Below are 17,754 nucleotides of genomic sequence, written 5' to 3' on the forward strand. Positions count from 1 at the left end.
TTGTAATGCCATTCACACATTGCCTCTGCTTAATAAGTAGATGTTTTCTATTGAAATAGATTCTATATAAAGATTGAAACATTCTCAATAAAGATATAATATACCATCTACATCCTTCAGTTTTATGCCGAAAACAACTGAATAAAGGGAGGTATCACGGATACAATACCGTAATACAAACGGTAATAACGGACGGCATTCGGCAGCGCGCGGACCCCGACTGGCCAATCAGCACGCTGCTTCTATGCAATGTCATCCATGGGCCCGCCTGATTTGCGTAACGCCGTAACGAACCGACGTCACATGTCTGGGGGAGGCAGTAAACCTAGCTTAAGGTACCAGCTCTGCGGTCGCTGCCAACTCTCTTCTTTTTCTTTTCTTCTTCTCTTTTCATCTTTCTCGTCTTTTTATTTCCTCTCTCAAAAGAGGTCGACAATTGTTCACGGAGACTGCTCTATCTCCGTCCACAATGTCCCTGTGGTCTTTACTCCCCTCCATCCCATACCCGCCTGCGAAGGATGGGTACTGGAGCCCTGTCACCTCCACCTTGAACTGGTGTGAAGAGGTATGAGCCATTTCGTTCGCTTTGCAGTAGAACTCTTCAGGACTATAATGCTAACACTGGGAAAAGGATTACTATGCCACCGTCTATTCCGCAGAAATCATCAACACAATAACCAATCTGTTGTTTATGTGGCTCGGTGTCAAGGGAATTCTCAGTTGTCGCCGTCATGAGCATGATCAGATCTTCTTGGTGGCGTTTGGCGGATATCTTGTTGTCGGGACAGGGAGTTTCTTGTTCCACTCAACTCTCAAATGCAAGTTGAACCATCCTGGGTGTGAGGAATATTGTACAGATTTGCTGACCGTGCCGGCGCTTATAGATCCAATGCAGCTGGTTGATGAGCTCTCCATGATTTACACCACCTGTTTGATGTGCTATGCTTCCTTCTCTTACTCGAGACCAACCGGTGTCCGTATATCCTTGGCCATCTCCCTTGCCAGTTTGGCGATCTTCATCACCCTCTACTACCACTATCTTCAAGACCCCGTGTTCCACCAGAATGCGTACGCGCTTCTGACCACCGTCGTGGTCCTGCGCAGCATGTACACAATGGAGAAAACACTTCGGCCATCTATGCGACATACTCGTGAGGAGGATCGGTTGGCGCGCGAAAAGCAGGGCCTGCCGGTCCCGAGCAAGGAGCATCAGCACTACGAGAACGTGCGCGACATGAAGACTCTCAGGACAATGTGGTTCATGGTGGCTTATGGATTGAGTTTGTTCCTTGGTGGGTTCTTTATCTGGAATTTGGACAACTACTTTTGCTCCACGATTCGCGAATGGCGCCGGGTAGTGGGTCTTCCATGGGGTATTGTCCTTGAAGGTCATGGCTGGTGGTATGTTTCCCTTGTTTCGGTCCGTAGGATTATTTTACTGACTTTACAGGCATATTATGACCGGCCTTGGAGCATATCTATATATCATATGGGGAATTTGGCTTCGCCACTGCTTGAACCAGCGACAGGAAGAGTACTACTTGTGGTGGCCACACTTTTGGAACTTCCCCGAGGTTGTGCGCAGCCCGCAGATCAAGAAAGATACCAAGAAATCGAACTAAGCTGGACCATCTGTTTATACTACTTTCACCACACACAATAAAGTTTCGTCGAATTTCATTTTGAAACTACTGAACAATTAGCATTCGGACCGATGGGGTTTATAGACACTGACTGACAGGGTCAGTTATATATCTTATTTATATAGAAAAAATTGACGCGATAACGATGACCATAGGAGTACCAAATCTCATCATTGATGTACACTCTAAAATATGCCGTATCTAACGCTGGGTATGAAGGATGTCAGGATGTAAAAAACAAAAAATAGACATTACAACTTCGGAGATGACTTCTTAGATCTCCTCTCAGGAGCAGGGACATTCTCTTTCCACCGCGCGTCGATGGTGACCTTCTCAATCTTTGACTTTTTGCTCCATTGTGCCCGGAACGCCTGGTCTTCAGCATGCCACCTCTGCAACTCGGCACCCAGCCAGCGGCCAGCCGCATCGGCGCATTCAACAGGCGCTTCCTGTGCTAGGAGATGCCCGAACTCAGCTAAGTAGACATCACGCACTCGGCCGATGGCTCTTCCGCCACTACCGCCGAGGCCAGTGCCGGTGTTGGCCATCTTATCTTCCATCATCTGGGGAAGACACATGTCGGACTTGCCGGCGAAGATGTACATGACGCTAGGGCGGAGGTGGGGCATCTGCGCGAAGATGCGCGAAGGCTCGGGTCGATAGAAGGGGTATGAGCCGAAGTGGTTGACGTCGACGTCTGGGTGGGTGGTTCTGTTCAATGGTTTACCTACTCCTGGGGGTCCGTCGTAGTTGGGTCGAGAGAAAGTGAAGACTTCTTGATGGAGGGTTGTTTTTAATGTGACGGGTTGCTCGTCGTCCTCTTTCTTTTTTTCGCTGTGGATGGCTGTTGGGAGGTCTCGGAGACCGTGCTGAACCCAGCGCTCGAGGACTCGAGGATCCCAGGCTTGGTAAAATGGGCTTCGTTTGAAGCCTTCTGCGGCGGCTTTGCGGGATGGCCATAGATCGCGGCGGTAGGTAGATAGCTGGGTGGTTTTGGCGATGGTTGTTTTATCAACGAGTAAGCTGAGCGAATCTAATTGGGTTGTTTGTCGTTGGATTACAGGGTCCAAGAGGACGAGCGAATGAATGAGACGAGGATGCATTAAGCAGACTTGGGCACTGTAGAGCGATGAGAGGTGAACTTTTGATGGCCTAGTTTTAGATAGGAACTCACAGATGAGCGCCACCCATGCTATGCCCAACTCCAACGATAGGACGAGGCATTTCTTTGCGCTTGAGGTTGATCATATGGAGAAGATCGCGGGGATGATCAAACCAGCTGGCTGGAACAGTCTGTCAGTATATAAAACCGGCATGTAGCAAGAGATAGATCGCATACGGTCATTTCCAAGCAGATGCTCATTGAGCACACCACTCTGTCCCTGATGCGCGACATCTGCCATCCAGATACTGCGGATTCGGAATCCATTTGCTTTCGAGCGAGCGAGCAATTCATCCCAAAGAGGCTCGTATAATTCCTATGCAAAAAATGGCAATATAAGCATGGGCGTTCACGCACGAGGCCGGGTGATCGGCCAGCTCCTTACCTTGGGAAATCCGTTGGCGTGGGCTCCGATGATTGTGACATCTCCAGGTTGGGGATTGGGGTTATCGAGAGGAATATATTGCTTCACGGCCAGATGCAGAGTGTCTTCCTGTTCGTTGGCCGTGGCTGCTGGATATTCTCTGATATGCTGGCATGGCACGACATGCTCGACGATGCGGAAGGGTGAAGTCATTATGGTCGTTGAATCGTGCTGATTGGGAAGGGCCTGTCATGGAAGAAAGAAGAAGAAGCTGTAAATTGCCAGATTATTATTCTCTATCGAGGAATCGCAACATAGGCGCTGGTTAGTCTGCGAGATAATTCCGGATAGTATTAATTCCGCTGATCGATGGTTATGCCGCGGTCGATTTGGACCTCGGAGGTTGCGGAAGCAGCTCAACTGCCGGGAATGGACATCGCGATAATCCCTACATAGTAGCCTCCTGGGTTTATTAAGAATAATCTTGCTTAATTAGCTGGTTAGTCAAATTATATTCTTGGGTTTAAATGAATAATCTAGTCTTGCACTGTATAACTACCCCGCATTGCCCATAATGTCGACTGCGGAGAAGAGATCCTCAGGCACTAATGGATCTATACAACTGTCGACCTATTGCAATGCATTTCCAATCACTTTAGTGCAGTTCGTAATCGTATTGTATAAACAGCAGATACAGGTGCAATTTATCAAATTGAAAACTTGAATTATGTATTTTGTATTTTGATACCGTAAATCCATTGGAGAAACCCATGGCTAGTGTTCGTTCCAGCGTCATCTAGTCATTTTGCCAGTCGCATCTACTGTATATCCCGCTTTTGATCGTTTCGCCACCCATGGCACAATCGGAGCTTCGGTCGGCTGTGGTTGGCATCTTTAGAAGTCATAATAGATCGATCAACAACATCGAAAGTGCCAGGCTGTGACTCGAACTGAGCCACATGGCAAGCGTCCCCATTTTACCCAGCCAATCTTCACAGAAGACCGACGAGTAGCCTGAACATAGCACTGTCGAGTTCCGGCCATATATGGCTGCTTCCAGCTTTGAGGACGACTGCATCTGCCACATAGCGCTTCCTTTTTCGAGACGGACAACTCTTTCTCTGGCGTGGCGTAGTTGTTTGATACTCGATAATAAATCCCATATTCACCTTAATCCAAGGCATCGGGCAGCTTCTCAATCGTATATTTGGCTCTCGCGACTCTCATGATTGGCACACCAGGGATCTTGCGGATGCGGCGAATCAAATCCTTATCGTTCGTACCGACGATATAAATTCTCTGCTTGGATATCTATAACCATATATCAGCACCTGTAATTATGCATATAAAAAGTGTCTGACAACTTACCCTGTCGACGATACAGTCATCTGCATATGTACCGGCGTGATCGCACCGGAGTCTTTCCCATCTGGGGTCCTTGGCTATTCTAAGTGCCAGTCGGTACTTCTCACCAAGCTTCTCGAGTTCCGCAATGGTGCAGTCTGTGAAGGTCGGAATACATTTCGCGTACAGCCTAGTCAATAAGCATCAGCATGCGATCCTCCCACTTCGAATAGGTTCAGTCTCACAGGTCCATCATGGCTGGAAGCATGTCCAGTTTACTTCTAATAGTGTGACTGACAAAGTTGGTATCTTCAAATTGATTGTCAGCCACCAATCGCTCATCAATTTCAAATACCCAAATATAACATACCGACAAGAACGTGGTAGGGAGGTCCCAAAGCTGTGTTTGCGGCGAAGAACATGTTGGAGGGAGCTTGGGCGACATGTTTGACCAGTTCATTTTCCTTGGGCTTCTTTTCTTTTTTGGTGCTATTCATAGGTTCCTTCACACGTTGATCTTGCTTCTTGATAATGCGTTTGGTCTGTTTTGCGATATTGTTAGTGTGTCGTACTTTGATTCTGCTATCCATAGGAAGACGTACCTGGGCAAACTTGCGGGTTTTCTTTGCGACACCCATTTTGAAATATGGATAATTCAGGCGTTATAAAGACGTAGACTGAATAAAGAGCAGGTAATGAAGTGGAGTGGTCCAGCAAAGTTCAGATGAAGGGCTGTTGAGAACATTCAAAAATGAAGATGTCAAAAAATCCCGATAAGGGATTTATGGTCTAAACCTTATCGGGTTTAGCCTCTCTACATACAAATGCGCTGCGGAGAAATATCCAACTTGTTGTTCGACATTGTGAAATACTAGAAATATATAGCCCAGTTTGGGTTGATTCAATCCTCAAGAAGAACCAGAATCATCTGTAAGCACTGTTCCATCTAAAATGGTGGTGCGAAATCCTTAAATGTGATAGATCGCCTTCGTTTATCAATTCACGTGACTCGGCGTCGCTCCCACGCGTCGGCGCGTCGCATTCCAAGAATCGACCGGGTGCCTCATTGCATTCTTCTACAATTGCTCAAGATTGAGGCTATACCTGGCAGTCTTTCATCTAACCCACTGACCCATCCGAATACACAGAAACAACAAGCTCTGCCCTTTTTACCCCACATCAACCGCCATGGCGGACGGCGAGGAGGCAGTTCAGCTCTTCGAAGCATGCAGAGTGTGTATCATATGCTCGGAGCACCTCACTCCAGATACAGCGCATCAAGTATGCAGAAACCTTCTATCTGGCTCTAAATATTAGATCTATCGAAGAAAACTGACACAGATCTCCTACAGCTTGCATCGACACTTGAAGAACATGGCGCTGAATCAGTCATCTATGAGCCGTCATCGACATTTCCATCGCTAGACCAATTTACCCACCTTATGTCCTACACAATCGACTTTCCCGCCTTCGAAGCTGCCAATGATGCTCTGATACCCGTCGTCAAACCCCAGTGGCTGAAAGCGTCTCTATCAAAGAGGAAGCTGGCCAATCCGCGACAGTATAGTCCTGACCCGAGATTGTTCTTGAACGATGTCGTTGTCACCTGTGGCGACATCCCGGAAGGCGACAAGGATGCGATTATTGGTGGGGTACTAGCAAAGGGGGGTCTCTATAGTCCGAAGATGTCCCAAATGGTCACACATCTAGTGGATTTGACTACAGAATCCGAGAAGGCTCGAGTTGTTGCGGCCAGGAAATTAAATGTGAAAGTCGTTCTTCCGCATTGGTAAGTTGTGTATTAAGGAAAAGGAAGGCTTGGATATTGATACGCAATAGGTTTGACGACTGCCTGAAGCTCGGAAAGCGAATCGATGAGCGCCCATATACCCTTCCAAACCCAGAAATTCTCCGCGCAGGTCCCGATGCACCGATACGTTCGTCGGAAAACAAAGATATCGTTGGTGCCTCAACACCAGAGCCTTCCGGTTTGCCTACCCCCGCTGTGTCTCCCCCTCGATTAGACGTCTTTGAAGGGAAACAGGTCATGCTCTCTTCAGACCTTGGTATTGGTTCGCATCTCCTGGGATCAATTGAAGATCTTGTCAAACGAGGTGGGGGAGCTATGACATCGGATGTTTCCACGGCGGATATGTTGGTCTGTCGCTACAGAGAAGGGTTCGCCTACCGCACGGCGTCGAGATTAAACAAGGATGTCGGGAATCTATCGTGGCTTTATCATCTGATCACATACAACACCTGGACCTCACCATTGCAACGGCTACTCCATTACCCTGTATGCCGCACCGGTATTCCCGGATTCAAGGGGCTTAAGATCAGTTTGTCCAACTACGTGGGTGAGGCAAGAGCCTATATGGAAAACTTGATTGCGGCAACGGGTGCCGAATGCACCAAGACTTTGAAGCAGGAAAACACGCATTTGATCACAGCCCATGGGAACAGCGAAAAATGTGCCGCTGCCAGAGAATGGGGACTGCACGTCGTCAATCACCTCTGGTTGGAAGAGAGTTATGCAAAGTGGAAACAGCAACCTGTGTCGGACCCTCGTTATACCCACTTCCCCAAGAGAACTAACTTGGGTGAAGTTGTAGGACAGACCAGACTAGATCGATCCGTTCTCGAGAACGTTTTCTTCTCCCCGGAAGAAGCTCAAACCCAAGCCCCTACTAGTCCTAAACGGCCCGCGCAGAGCAAGGATAAAAGTGCTACGGGCTCCATGCAACCACCATCGGCGAAGGCACAAAAGGTCGATAACGTTTTGGAGAAAAACAGCGCTACACCACGTAGTGTTGGCAGGCCACGGAAGACCTCGGATAGTAAGAAGATCGAAACACCTGCACGTACGCGAGTTACATCCGAAGGAAAGGAAAACGATACGCCTTCCTCGACAAGCAGCCGGAAATCCAAGGACGCGGCTAGTGCTAAAATCCATGATTATGCACCGGACATTGCATTGTACGAAAAGGAGATGAAGCGGGTTGGTGGCGTCATCTATGGTGGTAGACGGAAGACCGATGAGGATAGGGTGGTACTCAATGAAAACAAGAATAGCAAAAAGCGAAGATCAGTCGATGCTGAGGATGAGAGTGAGGGCGACGATGCAACGGAGGCTAAGCGGCAGAAGAAGTCGCGCCCTCCTGTTACAATGCATCTTCTGATTACCGGATATCAAAAGTGGGTGGGAAATTCGAAGAAAGAAGACGCAGACAAGGTTCGTTGGGTACTTCCATGTCTGCAGATGGCATTGGATCTATTATACTGAACATATCGCTAACTATGAACAGCGCCAACTCCGCGACATGGGAATCTTGGTCACCCAGGATGCCCGCAAATGCAGCCATCTCGCCGCTCCGTCTATCCTACGAACACCCAAGTTTGTCAACGCTCTCGCATACGCCCCAGTGATTGTCGATATCGAATTCATCACGCAATGCCTCAAGAAGAACGAGCTTCTCAACGCCGCCGATTTCCCCTTGGTGGACAAGGCCGCCGAGAAAAAGTTCAAATTCTCCCTCGGAAGTGCTGCCGCCAAAGCGAAGGAAAACAAAAACAAGCTCCTGCGGGGCTACCACATCTACTGTGTCGAGACCATCCGTGGAGGCTTTGACGCTTTCAAGTCCATCGTCGACGCCAACGGAGGAGACTGCTTGCTATTCCGCGGACGCCTTTCGTACCACCCCCAGCGGGAGGAAAGCGAAGACGACAGCTCAACAGACGAGGACCCGAGTCGGAAGGAAGTCTACCTTCTCAGCAGCGTGGCCGCTGATCACCAGAAGATATGGCCCCGGTTCCGCCAAATGGTGCAGCAAATGGGCAAAAAGCCCCGGATTGTCCGCGTGGATTGGCTTCTTGACATTGCCATGTCTCAGGAACTACATGCCGCGAATGAATACGAGTTGAACGAGGATATGGAAGATGGAAAGGCCGAGTAGCTAATTTTAGATTATTGGTCTTTGGTGTCGGTGTTATGCATTGATTTGGAGCGTAGGAAACTTACTTACCTTGTACATGTTTTTTTGTCTCGGGATTTGACTTGTATATTTTCTATATCTTTCAGCATAAAGATTACTTGATACATTGGTAGCATTCTAGGAATAGACATAAAAATTAAATCAATTCCCTTAATGTTGGGCCTGTTATGAACAAAGTCAATTGATGATATTGCTGAACACAACAGCAGAACAACTAGTTCAGGTCTTGGTTTGGCATAAAGTAGTCTTTTCTTAATACAATTTGAGAACTTGGTTTATTTATAAGTGAGGTTCAGCCACTCAAATCAATGTTCATCGTGGCCATGTTTAATATACATTTCACAGCGTTGTTCACACCTAGGCATCGAGCGCCTTCAAGAATGCCGGGCTTTCGTGGCCTTGCAGAACCTTTGCAATTGGAACAGCGTGTGCGTCTGAGTTTTCGTCGTTTTGTTGAAGATGGCGGACGTAAGACTGGGCAACCTTGAGCCACACAGCCTTCTCTTTGCTGCTAGCTCCCAGGCCCTGGTAAACCCACAGCTTGCTACCGACATCATAGAGGAAGACATCGTTTCCACCGAGATCCGCTCGGCTAACTTTGCCTTCCTTGACAAGATCGAAGGACAATGTTCCGGAGGCATCGCTGAGTCTGAACAGTTTGCGCGGGCGGACGTTTCCACTGTCGTCGTGTGCTCTCTTTGAGGGGAAGGATACAGGGTGTGGAGCCTGGAAAGAAGATTGCTGGACCTCCTTTCCTCCCAACAAGTCCACGACAACTCTGGATCTCGATTCGAGTTGCGAAAGAACCTCGACGTCGATATGCTTGGCGAGAGTCATGTCGTTGACGACCTGGGCTGCCTTGGCCTTCTCCATCGGGCTGCAGTTCTTGCCCTGCCAGACCCAGATCTTCTCGCCCTTGTCCAAGACAAAGACATCATGGTCATCGAGGCTCTTCCAGGTTGGCTCCACTTCGTATACAATGTAGGAGTCCATGCGACCAGTGCCAGGGTGTTTGAAGATGCGCAGAAGCGTAGTAATCTCCTCTGGAGCCTGTTCTTCGACGTGGTTGAATCCAGATTCGACGCCTCCGGATCTGATGGAGATGCGACGGAATAACGACGCAAATTCCTCCGAGGGATGTTCTTGGACCTCACGGTGCTGGGTCGCAGCGCCGTGCAAGAACTCGTCCAATTCGACAGTCTTGTAGGCAGCGGTGCCAGCCTCGTCCTGGGTAGTCCTGCTTCCCAGCCAGAAGAAGATATCGTGGCCTAATTGGTCGCCAACCTTGTATGAATGCAGCACAATGTAGCTGTCTCCATTGAAGAACTCTCCCGTCCTCTCCTTGGGCCAAGGAACGACCTCGAAGCTCTCAATTCGCCAGACGAAGAGTCCGGGTTCCTGTCCAATTTTGCCGTTGTTCCAGGCGGGCTCGGTGGCGGCCGAGTTGTATTTGACCTGATGGTCAATGTCAGATCCAATCAGCTCCACATTGCTGTCCTTGATATCGTACTCCTTCGGGTGGACCAATCCTTCGTGGGGCGGCATATTGTTTTCGAGTTGTAATTGATGTTATCTTTGTGGCGTGTGAATGTTGGCAGAAAGCAGCTGAATGATGGCGAACATGGAGGGAGGCAGCTGAATTCTAGTGGGTCCAGGGAGCCGAGGGCGGGGTAGCTGGTCGGGCTGAGCTGAGAGTGTAGAGATGGGCCAGGATGAGGTTGATCCCAACTCTCATGGTTCGATTAAATTATAGCGAGTAAAGAAAGTAATCCTATATAAACAATAGAGTTGTTGTTAAGATGGCCAGAGTCTGAAGGGAGATGACCAATATATGCCTTACTTACCTGGAAATTCAAGTAAAAGTCACTGCGGGATGCCATCAATTCATACGATTGACCAGATCAGAAGAACTTGACACCTTCTTGACCTTCACTGCCAAAAACCTGAGCCTTGCCTCTTTTAACCAGGACGTTGAGAGACTTGAACATCACTTCGGGGTCCATGCCATGCCATTCTAGACGAGTCAGTATCTGTATGCGAGAGACAGGAAGAGACAAGTCTACCTTGAGAGGCTGTTGCTTCTCCCTCCAGCAACTCATAGACTGTAAGCACCATATTCTTCTGACCTGTACCTTCAACCTACCAGAGTCAGCAATTCATCGTGTCGAAATGAGGCCATAAAGATATTCTCACCCAATCCGCCAGAACCCCCGCCCATTCTTCCGGCCTCCTCCACCAGATCCAAGCGACTGTTTTATTCCCGACATCAACCCATTCGGCTCTCTTGCCTCCACCGGTATCTTCCTCTCCTTCGGCCATCCAGTCGAGCACCGTCCGCGCATCACTTAGACTCAACCGTTTCCGGAGCGCAGCGTTGTTGAAAAGGGGACTTTCGATTGCCTCGATCAGGGAGAGACGGTAGATACGATGATGGCGACACCAGGATTGGATTAGTGAGGACCATTTTCGGAGCTGAGAGAGACGCGTTGAACTGTTGGGTTGAGGGGTGAAGAAGGGGGGGAAAGAGTAGGTGGAAGGGAATTGAAAGGTAGATGTCGTTGATGGAAGTGGTGTAGATGAAGTAGCCATTTTGATATTGAATGGGTTGTAGGAAGAAAAAGGATGAAAGAGATATTGGACGAGGTAGGAAGAAGTGAGGTTATATTGGAGATGCAAAGATGCGGGGTTGACTGGGTGTATCCCACTTGATGCTAGACGGAGGGGAATCGAGAAATGTGCGACCAGAGATATTTTATATGCAATCAATAATGGAACCAGTAATTTCTTATAATATAAACCCAGTAAATCATGCCAACTGAAGCTGGCAATATGTCGAGATGATGAGATCAGAAACGGTAAGCTTAGACGGTGAAGTTTTCCCGCCCAAAAAATTCCGCACCTCCGCAAGTCCATCTCCAATCTCTCTTCCTCCACTGCATGCCATTGTCTCTCTGCAGACCTCGAAATCTTCCCTTCCTGCACGCCAATTGCATCTCAACTGGTGGGCTCTTATCTTCCAGGCCGCTATTCACCATGTCCACTCCTCCAGCCAAACGTCAAAAATGCGACAACCCCAAAGCCGCTGTCGCAAAGCCCAATAAAGGGAAAGACGGCGACATCAAGATGCCCAAGAAGAAAAACTTCCGACAGCGGGCGCATGCAAACCCGTTCTCTGATCATCAACTGGACTAGTACGTTGCATTTGTCTTGTCTAGCTATATCTACTAACCACACATCGAATAGTCCCCTCAGCCCCGCGCATATGGACTGGGCGTCCTATTACCCAGCATACGCTGACCCGGATCCCTCCAAGACGAACCTGAACGGAGCAAGGAAGCTGCTGAAAGATGTTGAGGTGGTGGATATCGGATGTGGATATGGAGGGTTGCTTGTTGGCCTTGCGCCATTGCTACCGGACACATTGATGGTTGGTGAGTGCTATCCTGCATACCAACCGGTTTGAACAAAAGTGATAACACAAAGGCAAAAAAAAAGGCATGGAGATTCGCGTCCAGGTCCTCGACTATCTTCAACAACGCATCCAGGCTCTTCGAAACCAGCAAAAAAGACTGAAGACATCCCAACCAGACGAAACACCCAACCCCGAGGTTCAACCCGCACCCGCATCGCCAACCGCTCCATCAGACGCTCCCAACGACAATGGCCCAGTAACCCCAGTGGCAGGTCGCTTCGAGAACATCTCCGCAATCCGCAGCAACACGATGAAGTTCCTCCCCAACTTCTTCGCCCGCCATCAACTCTCCAAGATTTTCGTGTGTTTCCCGGATCCGCATTTCAAAGCGCGCAAGCACAAAGCCCGTATCATCTCTGAGTCTCTCAACGCCGAGTACGCCTACGCTGTTCGCCCCGGTGGCTATCTATACACCATTACGGATGTCGAGGACTACCATCACTGGATTCTCAAGCATTTCCACGAGAGGTCGCCATTATCACAGGAGGACGAGGCTGAAACCGACGACCAAGCACCACAGCCTGGTGTGAAGGATCTCTGGGAGCGAGTCTCTGACGAGGAGTTGGAACGTGACGAGTGCGTGCGGGTGATGAAGGAAGCCACAGAAGAGGGAAAGAAGGTTACAAGAAACAAGGGCAATAAATACGTGGCTGTCTTCCGGCGCAAGGCCGATCCAGAATGGCCTGCTTGATTGCCTGTTTATTGACCTAGTAAAATAACATTTTGATCGTCTACAATATTCATGAATTTTTCTATATATTGCTTTCTTCACATGTATATAACCCACATATTATTGCTGATCCCGACGGAGTTCCCCCTTCTCCTTCGCAATTAAAATTGTACGCAAAACCCCAGTCGTCGAGTCATTCCTAGAGTCATGAAGCCAAAGATCAGCATCCAGCTAGCTAAGATTGTCCAAAGCCAAGGGCTTGGCTTCCAGTGCCGACGATGATGATTTGGCCCTCACACACGGAAGTATCAGCCCTCGCTTCCACGATCTCGTATTCAGCCGTTCGTGCCCTTGGGGTCGAGATGGCCGGAATCCAATCGCGCGCTGATCAGCCCTGCAAGAACGCACTCACTTGCTATTTGCAGTATCGCTGCCAGACAAGCCCACCCAAAAAAGAGGCTCGTTTAAATGCGCCCTTAATATACATTCATCATGCAGGGTTTGATGGCTTTCAACCATGTGAAGGACTGTGCTATGGAGGTAAAAAGAGGAGATGCCGCTTTTCCTGCGTCAAGTAAAAACCAGACGAAATCCCTCTAGCATTCTCGTTATTGCTTCTTCCTTCCTCCTTACCCCTTACTCGATCACAAAATGAAGCGAATTAACGCCCTTTTACTGTCCCTGTGCGCTGCTTCTTCCTTCCCTGCTGTGTCTGCATGGTCGTTCATTTGGAGAAATGAAAGTGACTATCCATTCACGCAGCACAGCACCGATCCTCAGCCGTGCACTTCGATAAACCACGCCCAGGGCAAAGAGTACGATTATAACCCCGAAGATGATGGATACTGGATTTGGCTGTGGACTAGCGACAACTGCTCGGGAGACACAGCTGGGCATTCAGAGCCCTCTATATGGAGGAAGAATGCAAGCATCGACCTCCATTCCTATCTCATCGGCAATGAAAACAAAGTAGCGGTGATATCTTCTTCTACGATTCCCTCAGCTACCTCTACATCCGCCACATCGTCACCGTCATCGTCCGCGTCATCGTCGAGTACACCGTCCAGTGCGTCTTCGGGCGAATCTTCATCGGGCTCGGGCTCTTCCCTCTCTGGCGGCGCAATCGCAGGTATCGTCATCGGTGTCATCGCTGGAGTTGCCATCTTGGGCGCATTGTTCTTCTTCCTCGGTCGACGAAATCGCCAGAAAGCCGCTGCTGAAACCCCACAACAGAGTGATATGCAAAGTACATCCCCTGGAGCACCGGGAGCACCAGGAGCCTCAACATCCCCAGTAGCACCACCATATGCTGGTCTGGGAGGTATGGCAGCACCGCAAGCTGGGGTATACGAAGCAATGGCCGTGCCAAAATCAGAAACCGGGTATGCAAACTCGCCAATGTCGGCAACAACCCAGGAAGCGTATAGACCCTCTCGAATGCATGAGCTGGTGGGCGATAATGGGACGGCCGAGATGAGCGACACCCACAGAGTGAATGAATTAGAGGAGCACACCAAGCACCCGTCTGGTTGGTAGGGGAATCTTGGGTCCGAGTATTGAGTGTTCTGGCGTGACAATGAAGCCCTTCATGTCTTGAGGAAATCCAAAGCTATGGGCATACGACTTTTAATATAATAATCTGAACGATGGAAAAAAATATCGCATTTATAATGTCGTTTCAATAAATGATAATTGATGAAAAAGACTCCCGCTGGCATATGCGATGTAACTCGAACACGATCCAGGAATAACCTGAAAATGCAAAACTATGCAGAAAATGAAAACAGTAAAACCAAAGTAAAAGACTGGTCGAATCCATGTTGGGTGTGCTGACTAGCAGTTAGTCCTTGTAGAATGATATGCTATGCTCAGGGGTCTTGAAAAGGCGCCGTGCTTGTAGCATTGGGTTGCATCACGGCGATGCCTTGAGTCTAATGCCTTCGCATCGCTCACAGACGGCAAGCTGGACCGGGCCTCCAATGATACGTCCCTTGGCAGTTTTTTTCGGTTCGCCTTCTTTGACAAAGAATCGGCCCTCAGCTCCGAAATCATCGCCACATTCATGGCAAACGAAACACTGATCATGCCACTGTCCGCCAATTGCTGTGATAACAACATCATCCAATACGGGCTTCTTACAGCCCAAGCATCGGGGAGCAGTTCGGCGCGAGTGACATTGAAGACACCAGGCAAACCCATCCTTCTCCACAAATGGTTTATGCGAATCAAAAGGCTATGCAGGTTAGCACTTTCACACTGACAGCGGAGGATTGGACATACATCACCACATTCGGCACAGAAAAAGTGACCAACATGCCATTCAGCCCCACAAGCGACAACAACCTCTCCTTCAATCGGAGTCTTGCAGCTCTTGCACCGAGGACTGAACAGCTCATGGAAATCAAGGTGGCAGTAAAACCTCGGAGCCCGCGCTTCTTCGTCACCAATTGGCACATCCGCAAGCCGCTCGTTTCGCTTTGCGTCTGGTTCCTGATAGAAAGCAACACATTCAAGTGCAGTCTGACAATGGTAGCATATGAAACATTCTGGATGAAAGCGGGTTCCTGCTGCCGTGACTATCTTGCCTGAAATTGGAAGGGTGCAAGACTCGCAGCGTGCGCTGGGAACGCCGGACCGTGTATAAGGCGTGTACCAATTGCCCTGCGATACCGGTGCAGATTTCTTGGGAGATGGGTCTCTGCGTTCATTATCCCTTGTTGGGCCCGGTCGAGGCTTTGCTTCTTTAGTGCTGTCTCGAGATGAACCCGAAATTTCCGAGATAGTGGGTTCTTTGTCATCGGGAAGATTGATTACAGGAATAGAAGGTGCTTCCGACACTTCAATGGTCGGAGCTGGGGGTTGTGGGGGAGGGGTGGGGGAAGCTGATGCTGTAGTCCTATTAAGACCCTCAAGCTCTTTGGGTTCGGATTCAAAGGGCTTCCAGGTGGGATCAAAGCTAACAATTGGTCGGCCAACTCGATCACTGACAGCAGATGGCATAGGCAATTTAGTACTTCGGTCACTAAGCTTCTTGCTTGTGGCCGCACGGATATCGTCACTTCGAATCTCAATGCCATCTTTGGTCGGAATTTCTGGTTCTTGTGCCTTTGTGTTGGGACTAGGCTGGGGAGATGGGTCATTCCTCGTGTATTGAGGATTTCTTGACTGAGTTGGAGGGTTCTTGTGAGGCTCAAACCGAGATAGCTTGTCCACAAAAGGAAGGCTGCTAAATCGGCCTGGTAGTGGTCGAGATCCTCGGGGGAGAGCGTTCCGCGGCTTAGCCCTCAAAGCCGATGAGTCGGATTTGGAAAAGTCGGGGCGGTCATCTAGCCTGCGGGAAGGGTCTTCGGGCTCCTCATATATCTGATCATCTGGGTTCCTAAAGATCCCTTTTGATGAATCGCTGCTAACATTTCTCTGCCCTGCTCGGCGGTTTTCATTTTCGAACTGGGATTCAGCCTCTTCCTCGGGCAATGCAAAGTTGACCTTGAGGTTCTTTCTCAGGGTTCCAGTTCTCTTCTGACTGGGCGATCCATCGTCTTGACCAGATTCTTTGCTGTACATCGAATAATCTTCATTCCCCACCACACTATGTCTGTCTGGAGAATTGAGAGATCCAGTACGGAGGATATCTCTTTGTGGAAGTGAAAACAAGTGTCTGTGGCCTCTAAGACTCTGGGTCTTGGATGGACTAGTCCTCGAGGGGCTGCTTCTTGAGGGACTGCTTTTGGAAGGGCTGCCGTTAGATGAAGACCCGCCTAAGCTTTCCACATCGGGATTCCGATAAGGTGCATAGGGGTTTTTATACGGTACGCCAGGATGCTGATGCATCCAGACGAGTTCCGATGCTTCATCCTGCGCAGCGTGGTGGATACGAACGTCATCGTGCAGGTCCATTTCCTCCAAGGCATCTCGCAGCGACCGGGCCTCCTCCTTTTCAAACCGTCGCTGGCCACTCTCGCGATAAGATCTGCTGGGTGAGACAGGAATATGTCGAGAGAATACTTGAGCTGGCGAAACGTTCTTTCGAACAGGAATCGTGGAGGGTGGCTGGGCCAATGGTCGGCCTGCTGAGCTGCCATAGGAGAGACGATTCGATCGCTGAGATAGAGCGCTGGTGGCACGAGGATGCTCTTCCGCCTCAGCCAGTGGCTCAGTTGGCTGCATCCTCGAATGCCCGTAAGAGGACATAGCCGACGATGCTCGTGGAGGCAGGTCTTCGTTGACAGTTGAAGTCGATGCACCTGGTTTTGTCGGAAGGGGCCTGGATCCGCTGGGACGAACAGGTCGGTTCGTCCGCAGGTCTTTTAGATAATTTGCTAAATTTATCAAAGAGAATCATATCAGCCTCGATCATCAAAATAGAAAAGGAATGTTTCGTCAACAATCCTCAGTGACAGAAGAATGCTATGACTCAGCGGGCAGCGCTGGCTGAACGAATAGCTTACCGACTTGGTTATCGGACATGTATGATGGACCAGGAGGAGAGAACTTCCTCTGGGGATCTCTGGTCCTGGACTGATGTCTGTGCATCATCTTGTTTCTATGATACAAGGGTTCTTGATGCACATGGGCTGGGCGGGATGCAATTGAGAGCACTCTGCGTTGAGCGCTGTGCTATGAGATCAGTGCCGATAGCAGCAGCAGCAGGTACCTAACTATGGAGGGGGAAAAGAGGAAGTAAACAAGGATGCAATGGGCTAGTGAGATGGGGAAAGGGGAGGATTGATGGTGATCAGCTGGGTTCGTAAGCTTAATCTGTTAGTCCGGAACGATGGATCAAGCGAGACAGATTGGATTCATGGCTTAAATGGACCCCGTCGAGTTCATCTCATCGACTGACGATAACGAGGAGCTATGACCACGAGGGACAACAAAGCAGCCCGTTTGGGTTGTTTGTCTGGCAGCCAAACAGGGCAAACAGCCACCCAGGCAACGCACGATGAGGTAAGTACTGAGTCAGCCACGACGTGCCCTAAGCCCTACACGTGGCGCCTAATGCAGTCTAGCGGCACGTTTTATGCAGCGTTGAATGTCTTGAATTCTCCGACTGTCAAATATAGACTGCATGTGCAGTAAGTGTAGGCCGTAAGACCTGTTTGTCAGT

At 49.4% G+C, this 17,754-nt stretch overlaps 9 protein-coding genes across 9 annotated transcripts; 4 read left to right on the forward strand and 5 right to left on the reverse strand.

Moving 5' to 3' along the window:
- Positions 1–266: 266 nt before the first annotated feature.
- On the forward strand, positions 267–2,042 carry ASPWEDRAFT_55894 (ceramidase). The gene is made up of 4 exons (XM_040838256.1): positions 267–565; positions 632–818; positions 885–1,401; positions 1,451–2,042. The coding sequence occupies exons 1-4, from the start codon at positions 470–472 to the stop codon at positions 1,620–1,622; spliced, it is 972 nt and encodes a 323-aa protein (XP_040694176.1). The 5' UTR covers positions 267–469; the 3' UTR covers positions 1,623–2,042.
- On the reverse strand, positions 1,895–3,382 carry ASPWEDRAFT_102265 (putative toxin biosynthesis protein; the record flags this gene model as incomplete). The annotated part of the gene is made up of 4 exons (XM_040827460.1): positions 1,895–2,762; positions 2,818–2,926; positions 2,983–3,121; positions 3,191–3,382. 4 exons carry the CDS (start codon positions 3,380–3,382, stop codon positions 1,895–1,897), a joined length of 1,308 nt encoding a protein of 435 aa, XP_040694177.1.
- A 957-nt stretch (positions 3,383–4,339) lies between these two features.
- Positions 4,340–5,151, reverse strand: ASPWEDRAFT_47313 (rRNA-processing FCF1 family protein; the record flags this gene model as incomplete). Its single annotated transcript, XM_040836942.1, has 5 exons — positions 4,340–4,480; positions 4,538–4,703; positions 4,759–4,822; positions 4,884–5,055; positions 5,116–5,151. The coding sequence occupies 5 exons, from the start codon at positions 5,149–5,151 to the stop codon at positions 4,340–4,342; spliced, it is 579 nt and encodes a 192-aa protein (XP_040694178.1).
- A 254-nt stretch (positions 5,152–5,405) lies between these two features.
- Positions 5,406–8,679, forward strand: ASPWEDRAFT_33917 (uncharacterized protein). The gene is made up of 4 exons (XM_040833891.1): positions 5,406–5,794; positions 5,866–6,302; positions 6,353–7,745; positions 7,819–8,679. Exons 1-4 carry the CDS (start codon positions 5,702–5,704, stop codon positions 8,464–8,466), a joined length of 2,571 nt encoding a protein of 856 aa, XP_040694179.1. The 5' UTR covers positions 5,406–5,701; the 3' UTR covers positions 8,467–8,679.
- A 183-nt stretch (positions 8,680–8,862) lies between these two features.
- On the reverse strand, positions 8,863–10,050 carry ASPWEDRAFT_102208 (gelsolin family protein; the record flags this gene model as incomplete). Its single annotated transcript, XM_040827455.1, has 1 exon — positions 8,863–10,050. The coding sequence occupies one exon, from the start codon at positions 10,048–10,050 to the stop codon at positions 8,863–8,865; it is 1,188 nt and encodes a 395-aa protein (XP_040694180.1).
- A 356-nt stretch (positions 10,051–10,406) lies between these two features.
- ASPWEDRAFT_102665 (ESCRT-II subunit protein VPS25) lies at positions 10,407–11,094 on the reverse strand (the record flags this gene model as incomplete). Its single annotated transcript, XM_040827502.1, has 3 exons — positions 10,407–10,519; positions 10,569–10,644; positions 10,699–11,094. The coding sequence occupies 3 exons, from the start codon at positions 11,092–11,094 to the stop codon at positions 10,407–10,409; spliced, it is 585 nt and encodes a 194-aa protein (XP_040694181.1).
- Positions 11,095–11,861: 767 nt separating this feature from the next.
- On the forward strand, positions 11,862–12,953 carry trm8 (tRNA (guanine46-N7)-methyltransferase). The gene has a single exon (XM_040833892.1). It carries the CDS (start codon positions 12,003–12,005, stop codon positions 12,666–12,668), a length of 666 nt encoding a protein of 221 aa, XP_040694182.1. The 5' UTR covers positions 11,862–12,002; the 3' UTR covers positions 12,669–12,953.
- A 143-nt stretch (positions 12,954–13,096) lies between these two features.
- On the forward strand, positions 13,097–14,183 carry ASPWEDRAFT_33922 (EGFR-like transmembrane domain-containing protein; the record flags this gene model as incomplete). Its single annotated transcript, XM_040833893.1, has 1 exon — positions 13,097–14,183. Exon 1 carries the CDS (start codon positions 13,299–13,301, stop codon positions 14,181–14,183), a length of 885 nt encoding a protein of 294 aa, XP_040694183.1. The 5' UTR covers positions 13,097–13,298.
- A 376-nt stretch (positions 14,184–14,559) lies between these two features.
- ASPWEDRAFT_99836 (LIM domain protein) lies at positions 14,560–16,838 on the reverse strand (the record flags this gene model as incomplete). Its single annotated transcript, XM_040839695.1, has 2 exons — positions 14,560–14,880; positions 14,928–16,838. 2 exons carry the CDS (start codon positions 16,836–16,838, stop codon positions 14,560–14,562), a joined length of 2,232 nt encoding a protein of 743 aa, XP_040694184.1.
- Between the last annotated feature and the right edge of the window lie 916 nt (positions 16,839–17,754).

The sequence above is a fragment of the Aspergillus wentii genome (genome assembly GCF_001890725.1).
Source record: "Aspergillus wentii DTO 134E9 unplaced genomic scaffold ASPWEscaffold_1, whole genome shotgun sequence".
Classification (NCBI taxonomy): Eukaryota; Fungi; Ascomycota; class Eurotiomycetes; order Eurotiales; family Aspergillaceae; genus Aspergillus; species Aspergillus wentii.